The sequence below is a fragment of the Rhinatrema bivittatum genome, chromosome 3 (genome assembly GCF_901001135.1).
Source record: "Rhinatrema bivittatum chromosome 3, aRhiBiv1.1, whole genome shotgun sequence".
NCBI classification, from domain to species: Eukaryota; Metazoa; Chordata; class Amphibia; order Gymnophiona; family Rhinatrematidae; genus Rhinatrema; species Rhinatrema bivittatum.
The window spans coordinates 510,456,190-510,471,268 of NC_042617.1; the positions used below are offsets into that span (position 1 = coordinate 510,456,190).

At 46.3% G+C, this 15,079-nt stretch overlaps 1 protein-coding gene across 1 annotated transcript in view; it reads left to right on the plus strand.

The window, feature by feature from the left end:
• Positions 1-3,026: 3,026 nt before the first annotated feature.
• PNOC (prepronociceptin) overlaps positions 3,027-15,079 on the plus strand; it is a 67,969-nt gene continuing 55,916 nt past the window's right edge. The window contains exon 1 of the mRNA XM_029596897.1: positions 3,027-3,149. Within this exon, the coding sequence (XP_029452757.1) occupies positions 3,027-3,149 (123 nt within the window). The remainder of the gene's footprint in view (positions 3,150-15,079) is intronic.

Genomic DNA, 15,079 nt, shown 5'->3' on the forward strand with positions numbered 1-15,079 from the left:
CTCTCTACAGAGGCCTCAAATGGGCAAATGCCCAGGGCACCAGTTTCAATGTGGATGCCATCAAGCCCAGGACCTGTAAGTAATCCCAGACCTTCGGCACCTGTAGATGAAGCAGATGAAGCAGGGGCTATCTGCCCCTGAATTTTGTTCATCCTGTCATCTGTAAGAAGCACTCTGCTCCGCTGGGTGTTTAAACAGGCTCCCAAGTATTCAAGGGAAAGGGAGGGGACCAGATGGCTCTTCTGCACATTGATAACCCAGCCTAGAGATTCCAGGAGCGGACTTCTGGCGATGACGTGAGGGAGCCAGCAGTGGAAAATCGAAGCTCCGTGCCCCCCTCTCCTCCCTGTTGCGGTGGACTGCGAGCCACCCAAAGAGCCAGGATGCTGTGGCAGTAAAATCGGCAGCAGTCGCGTTGGGGAGTGGCAGCCTAGCCTTGCTGGCGATATAGCCTGGAGCGGCTGCACAACTAAGATGGCAGCTGTGATATTTTATAGGGATGTGAATCGTTTTAGGACGATTAAAATTATCGTCCGATAATTTTAATATCGTCTTAAACCGTTATGGAACACAATACAATACAGATTCTAACGATTTATCGTTATAAATCGTTAGAATCGTGAGCCGGCACACTAAAACCCCCTAAAACCCACCCCCGACCCTTTAAATTAAATCCCCCACCCTCCCGAACCCCCCCCAAATAACTTAAATAACCTGCGGGTCCAGCGGCGGTCCGGAACGGCAGCGGTCCGGAACGGGCTCCTGCTCTGAATCTTGTCGTCTTCAGCCGGCGCCATTTTCCAAAATGGCGCCGAAAAATGGCGGCGGCCATAGACGAAAAAGATTGGACGGCAGGAGGTCCTTCCGGACCCCCACTGGACTTTTGGCAAGTCTCGTGGGGGTCAGGAGGCCCCCCACAAGCTGGCCAAAAGTTCCTGGAGGTCCAGCGGGGGTCAGGGAGCGATTTCCCGCCGCGAATCGTTTTCGTACGGAAAATGGCGCCGGCAGGAGATCGACTGCAGGAGGTCGTTCAGCTTCTTCAAGGACCTGTGTTTCTCGTTGGAGCTCCTTTGTCTTCGTCTGAGCCTTCATTCCTGGAAATCCTGTTGTTCCATGTCCGGATGTCCTGTCGTTCTGTGGTATTGTTTCTGAAAGCATTGATGTTCCAGATGTCCTGTAGTTCTGTGGTATTGTTCCTGAAAGCCTTGCTGTCCCAGATGTCCTGTTGTTTTGTGGTTCTGTTCCTGGAAGTCCGGTTGTTCCATGTCCTGATGTTCCAGATGCTCCGCTTTCCTGTTGTCTTGATCCTGACACCCTTGCCTTCTCTTCTGCGACCAGTTCCCAGGTTCCTTGTACCCACCTTTCCTGGTGTCCCATGTGGTGGTCCATGACCAGCCCATGGGATGGCTGAATAGGGCGCTTCGTGGTACAGGGCCTTCTTCTCATCTGCAGTGCAAGCCTCTGGGAGACTTCTGTCTTAAAGCCTTGTTCCTGTGTATCTTGTTCCCGGTCCTCTTATGCCTGCTCCGTCCATGCCTAAGACTCTGCCAGGACCTGCTCCGCTTTAGCGTGGTCCGCGACCAGCCACAGGTGGCTGTGTAGGGCGCGCCCCGGTGCAGGCCTCTACTGAATCTTCGCCATGTTCCAGTCTCAATCTCCATTATCTCGTCTGGAATCTGCTTCGCGTTCAGCATGGTCCGCGACCAGCCATGGGCGGCTGTGTAGGGCGCACTGTGGTGCAGTTCTCACCCAGTACTTTCGCTCGATTCCTGAATCCTTGCTTGAAACTCCTGTGTAACCTGAATCCTTGCGTGAAACTCCTGATTAATCCAAGTCCTCGCCTGAGTCTTCGTCTGCGAATCCAAGTCCTCGCCTGAGTCTTCGTCTGCGTATCCAAGTCCTCACCTGAGTTTTCGCCTGAGTATCCAAGTATACGTCTGAGTCTTCATGTTCCTACACTTAGCCTCCATCTGACCTCACGCACTCGTTGTTCCCAAGTGGCGGGTCCAAAAGGGCTTCCGAGAGGCTGGAGGGCTACTCTTGTGACCAGCATTGCGTTGCTGGGTCACACTTGTGCGTGCAGGTCCAGCGGAGGCCGGGCCCAGCCTCGTTCCTGTTCTGGATTCCATCGCTTGTCTTCAGTCCAATCTTGCTCCTGTCCAGCCCATGCTCGGGCATGCCTCGCCTACCTCGGCACATCTTCAGAGTTCCTCTGGTGTTGAGCCGTGCTCCAAGAACACACATTCTCCTTGGAAGTGGAACCGCTTCCCTAGCGCTTCCGAATATCAAAAGCTTTGCTGAAATCCAAGTAGATCACACTGAGTGCTCTTCCTCGATCCAATTCTTTAGTCACCCAATCAAAAAAATCAATCAGATTTGTCTGAGGACCTGCCCCTGGTGAATTTATGCTGCCTCATGTCCAGCAATCTCCTGACTGTAGATAGTTCTCTATTCTTTCCTTCAGCAGAGTCTCTATCAATTTTCCCACCACCAAGGCGAGGCTAACCAGCCTGTAGTTTCCAGCCTCCTCTCTGCTCCCGCTCTTCTCCAATCACTCGGCACAACTCCCATCTCCAGGGATCGATTGAACAGGTCATGCAGGAGACCTGCCAGCACATCTCTGACCTCCCTCAGTATCCTGGGATGAATCTCATCCTGCCCCATTGCCTTGTCCACTTTCAGTTTTCCTAGCTCTTCCCATAAATGGAGTTTCATCTACCCTATCTTCATCTATGGTCTTGTTAACCAGCATATCTGTACTAATTTGTAGTCAGCTGAATTGTACACCACATTTTGCATGAGCCTCATGACAGTTCAGCTTCATGTGAGAAAATAATTTGCATAAAATATACACAAACCTTTACAGTATTAGTGCATAAAAATTCCTAGAAATAATTATATGAATCAATTATTTTCATCTTTGGTGACAAAATATTTCAATGTAGTATTTTAAATCTTTGTAAATGATGTTCAAATTTACCTATCTATCTTTTTTCCCTATTTTTCTCCAGTTTCATTCTGCTACAATGAAGACTCTGCTTTGGAATCTTGTACTGCTGTGCCTCTTTGCCAATGTGCTCAGTGATTGCCAAAGGGACTGCCTGACCTGCAACAAACATTTGTACCAACAAGACAATTTCAACACTCTCGTAAGTCTTTCATGGTCACTTGCTTCCTCAGTTTAAGAATGGAATTGGCTTGATAAATAACTAAAGAAGGCCTGGTTCATATTTCCTTGGGTAAAAGTTTGGTAAGTCTGTAATGGTCTCACAAGCAAATTTTGAAGTCTAGGACACCAATAAAATTGGGATTTCCTGCTTTGTTTTAGTTTTGTACATATTTTGTAGTGAATGTAATGCTTATAATAATTAATAGTATCTAGAATAGATGCACTGCAGTAACATAGATTGGCTTTTTGTGTATCTTTGCCCTTTTTTAGGATATTTCCAGCTTTGGCCCTATAAGTTCAATGGTGACTGGCTAGTCCTTTAACCTGTTTATGTAAATATTTTAGCCTAGTTTCTTATAAGACATTGGCCTTATAAAATCATTATGTCTCTGTGTCTGTCTATCCCATGTCTTCTCCCCATTATGTCCCAATTCCCTAATAACCTTTGAATCATTCATTCAATTTCATTCAGTTTTCTGGCATAGATAATAGAGGACCCAATGGCTCCTGGCTCATGCTTTTCTTGTGCCGTTGATGTCTTTATTACCCGGAATCTCTTCTTTTAATTTTGAAACAAAGCAGTTCAGTTCAATTGCAATTTTAGGGAGATAGATCACATCGTGATGCCATCAAGCATTTTTTTAAAAGTACCCTGCCATTGGATGACATAAAGCATTTTGAAAGTTTCCCTGCCATTGTCAGTAATCATACCAAGATGCAAATTTCTGTACCAAAGAAGGCAATGGTTCCTTCATCTCCTTGTTCACCATGCCTAGCATCTAACAAGTATCATGAGAAATGCTACTGTACAAGATGGCATATGTAGTACTGAAAAAAATGCAATGAACTGGAGCTAGTTTGGCAAGGGATTTTGTGAGTTACTGAAAATTAGGTATATGTTGTCACTTGAAAATGACATGGAAACACCAATGACATTTGATGTTTCATTGTGTCATTTTCCAATAAAATGACAGAAAAATAGCATTTTCACTTTTTTTTCAGTTTTAGTACAACTCTTAGGATACGCTTATGATTTTCCTGTACATAGAGGTTAATAAAAACATTGAGGTCCCTTTAAGAATTTACTAAAGTTTGCAGTATCTTCTAGGGGTCTCCTTCTGATGCCAAGTCAGTTGGAGCTCAGAAGCCAGAGGTATTGTAGTGGATCTTTCAAGCTGATACAGTTTGAGAAGGGACCCTAAATCCTTATTTTTCTTGCAACAACTGCAGTAGTGATTCTAGAAAATTGGAGGGAAGTTCTACAAGAAGAAGTAGCTTCCATCCCCCAGCTGGAGTCTGAGAATTTAAAGGATCTTCATTGGCAATGTTATTTGCATTGAACTGAACTGATAATGGTTGCTTGTAGACACACATGAAACCCCCCCCCCCCACACACACACACACAAGAGACAGAGGTTTGAGCACGCTACCATTTAAGTGAACTGTAGAAAAAGAAAAGGGGAGGACAATGCAGCTGTGTAACATGAGCCACCAACCCAGGAAACACAGAATGAAATTAAAAAGGTCATCAGACCTCTTAGTGTGAAGGTACTTAACTGACCATTGAATAAATTAATCAGATAGTCAGGTAGGGGGTTTGCTTGTTACAGCCACCTGGACTTCTGCTGAAAACATTGGAAGGAAATATCACTAAAATATCAGAGGATTCAAATTTCTAAAGTACAGAACCATGACTGGGGAAGGGATTTATGAGAGAAATGTACTGGAAAACAGTCCTAGGAAGCAAACAGATTTTCACCCTGACTAACAAGGGTATTCAGACACGTGGGTACCAAGATCCCAGACAACAGATGGATGGCCAGGCAGGATAGAGGGATGTTCACATGATCTCTTTCTGTGGTCCTGCCTGGGTCTTGGCCTTTTGACTGAGAGGTGACCCATACAGGATCAGACAACAAAACAAAAGCCAGGCTGGGTAACAGCGCAGGACTGACCATGAGTTTAGTGGAGCTAAAATCACTGAAAGCTGAGACTGCAGAGGGCCAGAACCACTGAACACTAAAACAGCCATGAGCCTAGTAGAGCTATAAACCTATGCCAGGGAAAACCTTCCGACCGAGGGAGGAGAACTGAAGGACAGCGGCCGTCCAGGAGGTGGAGTCAGGTCCTTCAGGAGACTGTGGACCCCAGTGGCAGATCCAGAGGTGGAGTGGTCCCCCCTTGAGCAAGAGGATCCCAGCGGCAGTCCAGGAGGTGGAGTTGGGTCCCCCAGGAGGGCGTGGTCCCCAGCAGCAATCTGGGAGGTGGAGTTAGGTCCCCCCATGAGGGCATGGACCCCAGCTGCAGCCAGGAGGCAGAGTTGGGTCCCCCTTGAGCAGGGGGACCCCAGCAGCAATCTGGGAGGTGGAGTTGGGGCCCCCAGAAGGGCATGGACCCCAGCGGTAGATCGTGAGGTGGAGTTGGGTCTTCCAGGAGGGCATGAACCACAGCGGCAGTCCGGGAGGCAAAATCAGGTCCCCCCCACAAGGGTGTAGACCTCAGTGGCAGACCAGGAGGCAGAGTTGGGACCCCCATGAGCAAGGGGACCCCAGTGGCAGTCGGGAGGCGGAGTCAGGTCCCCTCCCATAAGTGCGTGGACCCCAGCAGCAGTCTGGGAGGCAGAGTCAGGTCCCCCCAGGAGGGTGCAGACCTGAAGAGGTTTATTGTTATTGAACGATTTTTTCTTTCCACTGACCCCGCTCCTGTATTGAGAGCTAGAAAGAACAATGTGCCTATAAATTGGTGCCCTGCATATGGGGCTGCATTTTGCAATGTTATTTTGGCTCATAAAGCAAGAATAAGTTATATTAATACTCAGCGGCATCTACTCAGTGAAGTGATTTATCTAAATGGATCTCTGCAAAAGGTATTCTGAGATAGCTAGACTTTTAAATAATTTGTTAAAAGGCAGAGTCAATAGCAGAGGGAAGAATAGATATGTTCCCTATTAGGAACAGACAATCTTTGGGTAACCATTGGGTGAAGATAAGCCAACAAGCATTTGAGAGCCTTAAAGAGGAACTTACTACAACACCTTTGCTGGGGTTTTCCATTTGGAAATTACCATATGTGGTACATACAGATGCAGTATATCAGGATTGGGAGCTGCATTATATCAGCTGCAAGTAGGGAAATTGCGAGTTATATTGTATGCTAATTGTGGACTCAGTCGAAGTGAACAGAATTATCAAGCACACGAACTTTAGGTTCTAGCTCTCAAGTGGGCCAAATGTGAAAAGTTTCATGATTATCTTTATGGCGTTGAACTCAAAGTCATCACTGATGACAACCCTCTTATGTATATTTTGTCTACAGCTAAACTAGATGCAACAGGACATCGATAGTAGGGATGTGAATCATTTTTGAACGATTAAAATTATCGTCAGATAATTTTAAAATCGTCCAAAATCGTTTGAGTGCACAATACAATACAAATGCCCCCGATTTATCGTCAGGGGCATTTGTATTGTATCATTAAATAGGACGCGGGAAAACCGGCACACCAAAAAAACCCTAAAACCCACCCCGAACCTTTAAAACAAATCCCCCACCCTCCCGAACCCCCCCAAAATGTTTTAAATTACCTGGGGTCCAGTGGGGGGCTCCCGGCGCGATCTCCCTCTCTCTCTGGCCACGGCTGCATTGAGAAATGGCGCCGGTGGCCCTTTGCCCTTATCATGTCACAGGGCAAAGGTAGCGCCGGCGCCATTTTGGTTCCTGGCTCCCGACGTCACGCGTGCAGGAGATCGCCCCCGCTGGACCCCCAGGGACTTTTGGCCAGCTTGGGGGGGGGCCTCCTGACCCCCACAAGACTTGCCAAAAGTCCAGCAGGGGTCCGGGAGCGACCTCCTGCACGCGGGCCGTATTGCCAATCTTCAAAATGGCGCCGGTGCTACCTTTGCCCTCACTATGTCATACGGGCGACGGTTGCCCATATGACATAGTGAGGGCAAAGGTAGCGCCGGTGCCATTGGCAATGCGGCCCGCGTGCAGGAGGTCGCTCCCGGACCCCCGCTGGACTTTTGGCAAGTCTTGTGGGGGTCAGGAGGGCCCCCCCCCAAGCTAGCCAAAAGTCCCTGGGGGTCCAGCGGGGGTCCGGGAGCGATCTCCTGCACGCGTGACGTCGGGAGCCAGGAACCAAAATGGCGCCGGCGCTACCTTTGCCCTGTCACATGATAAGGGCAAAGGGCCACGGCGCCGTTTCTCAACGCAGCCGTGGCCAGAGAAAGAGGGAGATCGCGCCGGGAGCCCCCCACTGGACCCCAGGTAATTTAAAACATTTTGGGGGGGTTCGGGAGGGTGGGGGATTTGTTTTAAAGGTTCGGGGTGGGTTTTAGGGTTTTTTTGGTGTGCCGGTTTTCCCGCCCTCCCCCGATTTACGATTTTTAACGATTTTTTAAAATAAAAAACACGACGATCAGATTTCCCTCCCCCCCAGCCAAAATCGATCGTTAAGACGATCGATCACACGATTCACACCCCTAATCGATAGTTAGCTGCCTTTATGCTGTACAACTTTGAGTTAAGGTATAAATCTGGTAAGACTAATATCAATTCTGATAGACTCTCCAGGAGACCCTATGGAATCTTTGAAACAGAGAATTATGTTTAGAGTTATTTAGGACTCAAATGCCTGGGAAGAAACTGAAGAAGTGTGCCATACAACTCTTCAGAAGCAAGAGGTAATTTTCTCATGTCATTAGATTTCAATAAAGAAGGAAAAGAATCTGATGTGGATGAAACAAAAGAGATTATCAGTGAGGACATCACAGCATTAATAGAAACTATGCCGTGGAAAGAATGCTATTCCTGATGATTTTCTTTCTCCTGATCTCTTGCCTGGACAAGCCATATTACCCAGATTAATACAGGAAGATTAGAAACTATTACAGAGAAGAGATTATTTTTTTAGCTCAGATCATTCAGATATTGCAGAGTGGTGAAAAACCAGGCAAAATTCAACAAACTCAGGAGACATTTGAAACTGGTCTACTTGTTTGTGAATGGGCAAACCTATCACTGGATGAAGGAGTATTATACAGGACAGTATCAAGGGATAAAGATTACCATAACCAGCTAGTCATCCCAAGACGTTATCAGGCAAGTCTTTAGAAGGAGTCCATGATAAAACTAGCCATATAGTTTATGAGAGGACCTTAGATTTAGTCAGAATATGGTTCTGTTGGCCCAACATGACCTCAGATATAGACAGAAAATGCCGAACCAGTAAGAGATGTTTAAGATGGAAGGCCATGCCTAAAAATGCTGCTCTTTTAGTAAACATAAAAGTATGTGCTCCTATGGAACTAGTGTATATACATTTTCTGATGCTAGAACCTGATTTCAAAGACATCCAGAACATACCTGTGGTAACTGACCATTTTATTAAGTATGTACAGGCTTATCCCACAAGAAATCAGATGATGAAAACTGTTGCTACAATTCTATGGGAGAACTTTATTTGCCATTATTATTTTCCAAAATGGATTCACAGTGATTAGTGTGCAAACTTTGAATTGGTTGCAGAACTTTGCAAACTAGCAGCCACAAAATCAAGAACTATACCCTATCATCCTAGGGGTAATCCTATGGAGAAATTCAACACAACTTTGTTGAATATCTTTGGGACACTAGAGGACAAAAATAAAGAGAATGGGAGAGTATGTTTGACCACTAGTACATGCCAATAATTGTACATGCAGTGACACAATGGTTGACCCCTATTCCTTCTAATGTATGGTAGACAACCTAAACTACTGATTGATCTCTGCTTAAGTATTAGCCATGTTGGTCATGATGCTAAAACACATGAACCGTATGAGAAGGAATTAAGATGCAGATTAAAATATGCTTATGAAATGGCCATATGGGAAGCTAAAAAGAGAAAAACAGCTAATAAACACATATGGGATACAAAAGTGATCCATTCCACCATAGAAGAAGGAGATAGTTAGAAACATGAGCTACCAAGAGAAGCACAAGATTTCTGAATGTTGAGCCATGTAAAATCTTGAAGAACCCTGAAGTAGTTTATTGATAAAAGTTTTGTTTCTTTCCACTAATCCCTATTCTATATTGAGAGCTTGCTGGGAAGGACAAGGGACGTTTACGTCAGCCTCGGTTCCTGTGAGAAAGATAAAGGTTGCTTACCTGTAACAGGTGTTCTCACAGGACAGGATGTTAGTCCTCACGAAACCCACCCACTACCCCACGGAGTTGGGTCTACATACGTTTTATTTTAGTTTCGCTTGCGCTTTTCACTATAAGACGAGACTGAGGGGAGACACCTGTGGTCACAGGGATAATTGCAGGCTGAGCATGCTCAGTGCACTCAGTGTGCCAGTGTCAGTCAAAGCTTTATAGAAACTTTGACAGAAAAGTTTTCCGTAACAGGGCTCCGTCCACTGACGTCACCCATATGTGAGGCCTAACATCTTGCTGTCCTGTGAGAACACCTGTTACAGGTAAGCAGCATTTGCTATATAAAGTGCAATAAAAATGTGAAGGTGGATGATTGAGAAGACCGGTTGGTTTTGGTTGAAACAACAACAGGCTTGCTGACACCTTCATTTAGGCTATAATTTAATATTTATCTATAAGTTCCCATTTGATTTGATTGTGGTATTTCCTTGCTTGGGTAACTTTTTGACTCCATTGATTGTTGTTATATAATTAATCCACCAATTTAAAGGCATTCTTAAAAAGAAAAGTTTTCAGTGCTTTTTTAAAAACACGGGTATCAGTTATCAAATGAAGAGGACCAGGTAGAGAGTTCCAGAGCACAAGTACAGTGACCGAAAATGCAGCTTGAATTGCAACTTTAATATCAGCCAGCGTCCCAGTCGGCGTCGAGTCCGAATCTCAGCAAGATGTTCAAAATGTATGATTGTTAGCTTTAACTTCCCTTGATGAGCAAATCTTAAGGCTCTCGAAGGAATATAAATCCACAGGAGACAGACTGGAGAGCTAGCAGAAGTATAGGTAAACTGGTGTTTTCATGTGATTGCATGCTTATAAATCAGGGTTTTACATGTACATATTATATGTTTTGTGCATAAAATATATGCAAGATGTTCAAATTATATGATTGGTACCTTTAATTTCCTTGATGAGCAGATCTTAAGGTTCTTGGAGGAATATAAATCCACAGGATAGAGTTAATCCAAGGGGTATCAACATTGTTGATACATTTATGTGTAAGTGTTAATATTTTTAATTTTACTTGCCACTGTTTTGGGAACCAGTGGAGTGAACAGAGAACAGGAGTAATATAATGATTCATCCTTAAACCCGTAAGAATGTGGGCAGAAGAATTCTGTACAATTTGAGGCAACCTTAAGGAGCTGGCTGGTAACCCATGGTACAGAGAGTTACTGTAGACAAAGACTTGCAAAACCATGTGAAAATAATCTGGATTGAGAAGCGGCATCGGCAATTTATTAAAAACAGATGACACTACAATATTTCTGATGGCACATGGATAAACTTTGATCAAAGATTACATCCAGGCTTCCGGGGGATGACATCAGTCGTAAGGACGTCGGGAGTCTGAGCTCCCCGATCCCCCCGCCAAATCTCCCTCGCTAATTTTAAACAGCGGCGGCAATTTTTTTGCTTGGGGGGCTTCTAATAGCCCCGTGCCCGCAATGGTGTGGGTTTTTAAAATTTTTTTTTAATGTTGAAGGTGCCGCAGGTAGCCAAAGCTCGTGGCCGACACAGAGTGAAGCAGTGCAAATGGTGGCCCTTCGGGTGACTTACCCTGATTCAGGACCAGGAATTAGCTGGCGTTTATGAGGCATTTTGGCCCCGGAGGACTTGGAAAGGTTTGTGCCCTTAAACCACCTTACTTGAGGCGGCTCTGGTGCCAGGGACCCGCAGTGAGTGCAGAGCAGAATGCAGCCCCACGTGGCCAAGATGGCGGCCGTCTGTGCAAGATGCCCTCCTGCATAAATTAAATAACAGGCAACTGCTTTGGAAACAGGGTCGACTGAGCAGATCTGGGAGGGGTCTGGGTACCCACTAGTGTTTTCTCTGGGTGCACACTACCTTTGAACTTTTACCTGAATTCAAAGTGTAAGCAGTAGAAAACAAGTCGCATCCCCGCCCCAATTCATTCTCAGCTCTGCGGAAATCTGTCTTGTCTCCACGCGGAGGCTGCCATTGGAGTAATTTTGGGTTGGTTCATGGCGACCCGACTCACGAAAAAAGATAAAGACCGGGAGCAGCCGCAGCCGGTTGACCCGATGCCGGGAGAAGAGGCGAGGGCCCCGGACTCGACGCCGACTGGGACACTGGCTGATATTAAAGCTGCAATTCAAGCTACCCTGAAGTCGGAAATTACCACCATCTCCACTAAGTTCTCCGAATTGACTGTGGCCATCACATGGTTTGAACGACGCTTTGTAGATCTTGAACAGAGGGTCTCTGACCTCTAAGATGGCCATCGGGACTCGGATGCGGACTTACAACAATTGAAAGCAAAGCTGGTAAAGCAAGAAGAGAGGCTTGAAGACCTGGAAAACAGGTCCAGGCGCTCCAACATCCAGCTGGTGGGTCTGCCCGAATCCCTGATGGAGAGAGATCTTGCCCAGACTTTGGAAGCTTGGCTCACTCGTGAGCTGGCCCTCACATTGCAGTTTGGACTACTCCGTATTGAAAGAGCACACAGATTGGGGCCTCGAAAAGATAACTTACCCAGACCACGGGTGGTCATAGCTAAACTACTCAATTATGCCCACAAAGGTGAGATTCTGCGGTCGCTGAGGGCAGGGAAAGAGCTTCAGTACAAGAACCAGCGGATCTTGGTGTTCCAATATTTTTCAGCACAACTCTCCCAGCAACTCAGGAAAATGGCCCCCTATTGTGCAAAATTGTTTGCTCTGGGCAACAGAGCGCATCTTGTCTCTCCGGCACGTATTAGAGTGGCAATACAGCAAGGCACTCACTGGTTGGAGACAGAGGTGGAGGCTCAACAATATCTCAGCGCTCAAGAGGCTAAGGGCAAGAAGGCGAGAACTTCACTGCCGCCTGTCGCACCCCCGTGAAGAACAGTGCTGGGTCTAATGCTGTTGTGTCCGTCCAGGGTCTTGTTGTTTAACCTCAGTCACTCTATTCTTCTTGGAGTTCCTGAGGGGTGGCTGAGGCAGACTCCCTGCATTTTGTTACTGTTCCACAGCAGACTGCGTTACATCCATGTTATGGTTTGTCATCAGCAAGTATAGATACTGGGACTTTTGGTACAATTTTTATCCTGGTAGCCTAATTCCAGATTTCTCAGGTTGTTGTTCTTTTCTCGTTGCTAAATCAGGTTATGGTTTTCCAGTTTTCTAATGTCGCATTGCATTCGGAGAGGAGAGGTAAAGGGGGGTGGGGAGTTGGGGGAGTGTCCGCATCTCAGACCTCCTATTAGCGGACCGCTAATTAAATATTATGGTAAGAGTAGACCGTAAGATGGGGGGGAGGGGAAATGGGGGAAAGAGGGGAGGGGGAGGGGGGATTAATGCAGTATGGCTTGGGGAATCACTGTACATCTCGATCATTCAGAGTATTTGTAGAGCTACATGGACCAAGATCTGCCCTCGGATATCGGTGTGGAGGTTTTGGCTGGGACGGCCTCCATACTTTCCACTTAGATGGAAAATTTCCAATCTGTGCTTCTCTTCCGATAAATGGTTAAGAGAGGATATCGAGTGATTACCTGGAATGTCAGTGGTATTAATTCCCCCATTAAGCGAACAAAAATTCTAACCTCGCTTAACAAACAGTCTTAACAACCCAGTATGGCATGTTCTTATGTTCTTAAACGCATCTGAATAATCAAGAGCATTTGAAATTATGTCAGCGATGGGTTGGCAGGGTCTATTTTGCTTCTGCTACCACTCATTCAGCTAGGGTTGCGATCCTTATCAATAAGCGACTGCCCATACAGGTGACCCATGAAATAAAAGACCCTAAGGGGAGGTATATTATCCTGGTTACGGAACATCATGGAGATACAATTGTGTATTGCAATGTATATGCTCCGAATAGTCTGGATCCCGCATATCCCATATCTAGATCACACTATCATTTTAGGGGGTGACCTAAATACCTTGAGAGACCCGCAGCTAGATAGACAAGCGTCAAGTTCTACTAGACAATGGGATTCTTTTTTTGGAGCGTATGCTGCTTCTCTCGAATGCTTGGTGCACATTGCATCCTCTGGAACGGGAATACACACACATCTCGAGGGCACATGACTCCCAGTCCCGGTTGGATTATATTTTAATTAGTGCTCGCCATTTTTCTGAGCTTCAGGAGACTTGGATTGGCCTGATCCACATCTCGGATCATGCCCCAGTCTGGGCTGACTTTACTACTAATTTAGTCCCACCTACTCAGTTCCCGTGGCGCTATCCATATTACTTAGTTGACACTAAATTTCAATCCTATCTCAGAGATAAATGGACTGAGTACCAAGAACATAATCGGAACCATATTGAGGACCATATTCTTTTTTGGTACACGGCAAAGGCAGTCCTGAGAGGGGAGATTATCGCCTATGTCACTAAACGGCAGAAACTACTAGATAAGAATCTCCTTCTGACTGCAAAACTGAACCAAGCAAAGCGGGTTCTGGTGGGCTCGAATACTCGTACTCATAAAGAAGCTTATTTTACATTACAGGGTGAGGTGAACTCTTTGCTTCATCAGAGGACCAAAAAAAGTCTCCTTTATTATCAGTATAAACTCTATCAATATGGTAATAAATCGGGCAAGTTGCTTTCCAATTTAATAAGAGCACAGAGGGCCCCTCGGTATGTCTTGGCGGTGTGCTCCCCTTCAGGGCAGACGGTTACGGACACCCCCAAAATATTGCAGTTATTTAGAACTTATTATCAAGGTCTTTATACGGCTGGGAGCTCAAATAAATATGCATGGATCTCCCACGCATATCTTTGATACAGCAAGAATGGTTGAGTAGTCCAATCACAGAGGAGGAGGTCAGGGTCACTATCCAAACTATGAAACGATATAAGGCCCCAGGCCCAGATGGTTATATCACAGAATTTTTCAAAAGCCTCAGTGATCAGTTAACCTCACCTTTGACCCGAGCCTACAATGCTTTGGTTCAAGATGGGTGCTTCCCGGATCATGTAAATTTGGCATATATCTTGCTTATTCCTAAGCCTGGGAGGGATCCGATGTTGGTATTAGGGATGTGAATCGTTTTAGGACGATTAAAATTATCGTCCGATAATTTTAATATCGTCTTAAACCGTTATGGAACACAATACAATACAGATTCTAACGATTTATCGTTATAAATCGTTAGAATTGTGAGCCGGCACACTAAAACCCCCTAAAACCCACCCCCGACCCTTTAAATTAAATCCCCCACCCTCCCGAACCCCCCACAAATAACTTAAATAACCTGCGGGTCCAGCGGCGGTCCGGAACGGCAGCGGTCCGGAACGGGCTCCTGCTCTGAATCTTGTCGTCTTCAGCCAGCGCCATTTTCCAAAATGGCGCCGAAAATGGCGGCGGCCATAGACGAAAAAGATTGGACGGCAGGAGGTCCTTCCGGACCCCCGCTGGACTTTTGGCAAGTCTCGTGGGGTCAGGAGGCCCCCCACAAGCTGGCCAAAAGTTCCTGGAGGTCCAGCGGGGGTCAGGGAGCGATTTCCCGCCGCGAATCGTTTTCGTACGGAAAATGGCGCCGGCCATACGCGTATGGCCGGCGCCATTTTCCGTACGGAAAATGGCGCCGGCAGGAGATCGACTGCAGGAGGTCGTTCAGCGAGGGTTCCGGCGCCTCGCTGAACGACCTCCTGCAGTCGATCTCCTGCCGGCGCCATTTTCCGTACGGAAACGATTCGCGGCGGGAAATCGCTCCCTGACCCCCGCTGGACCTCCAGGAACTTTTGGCCA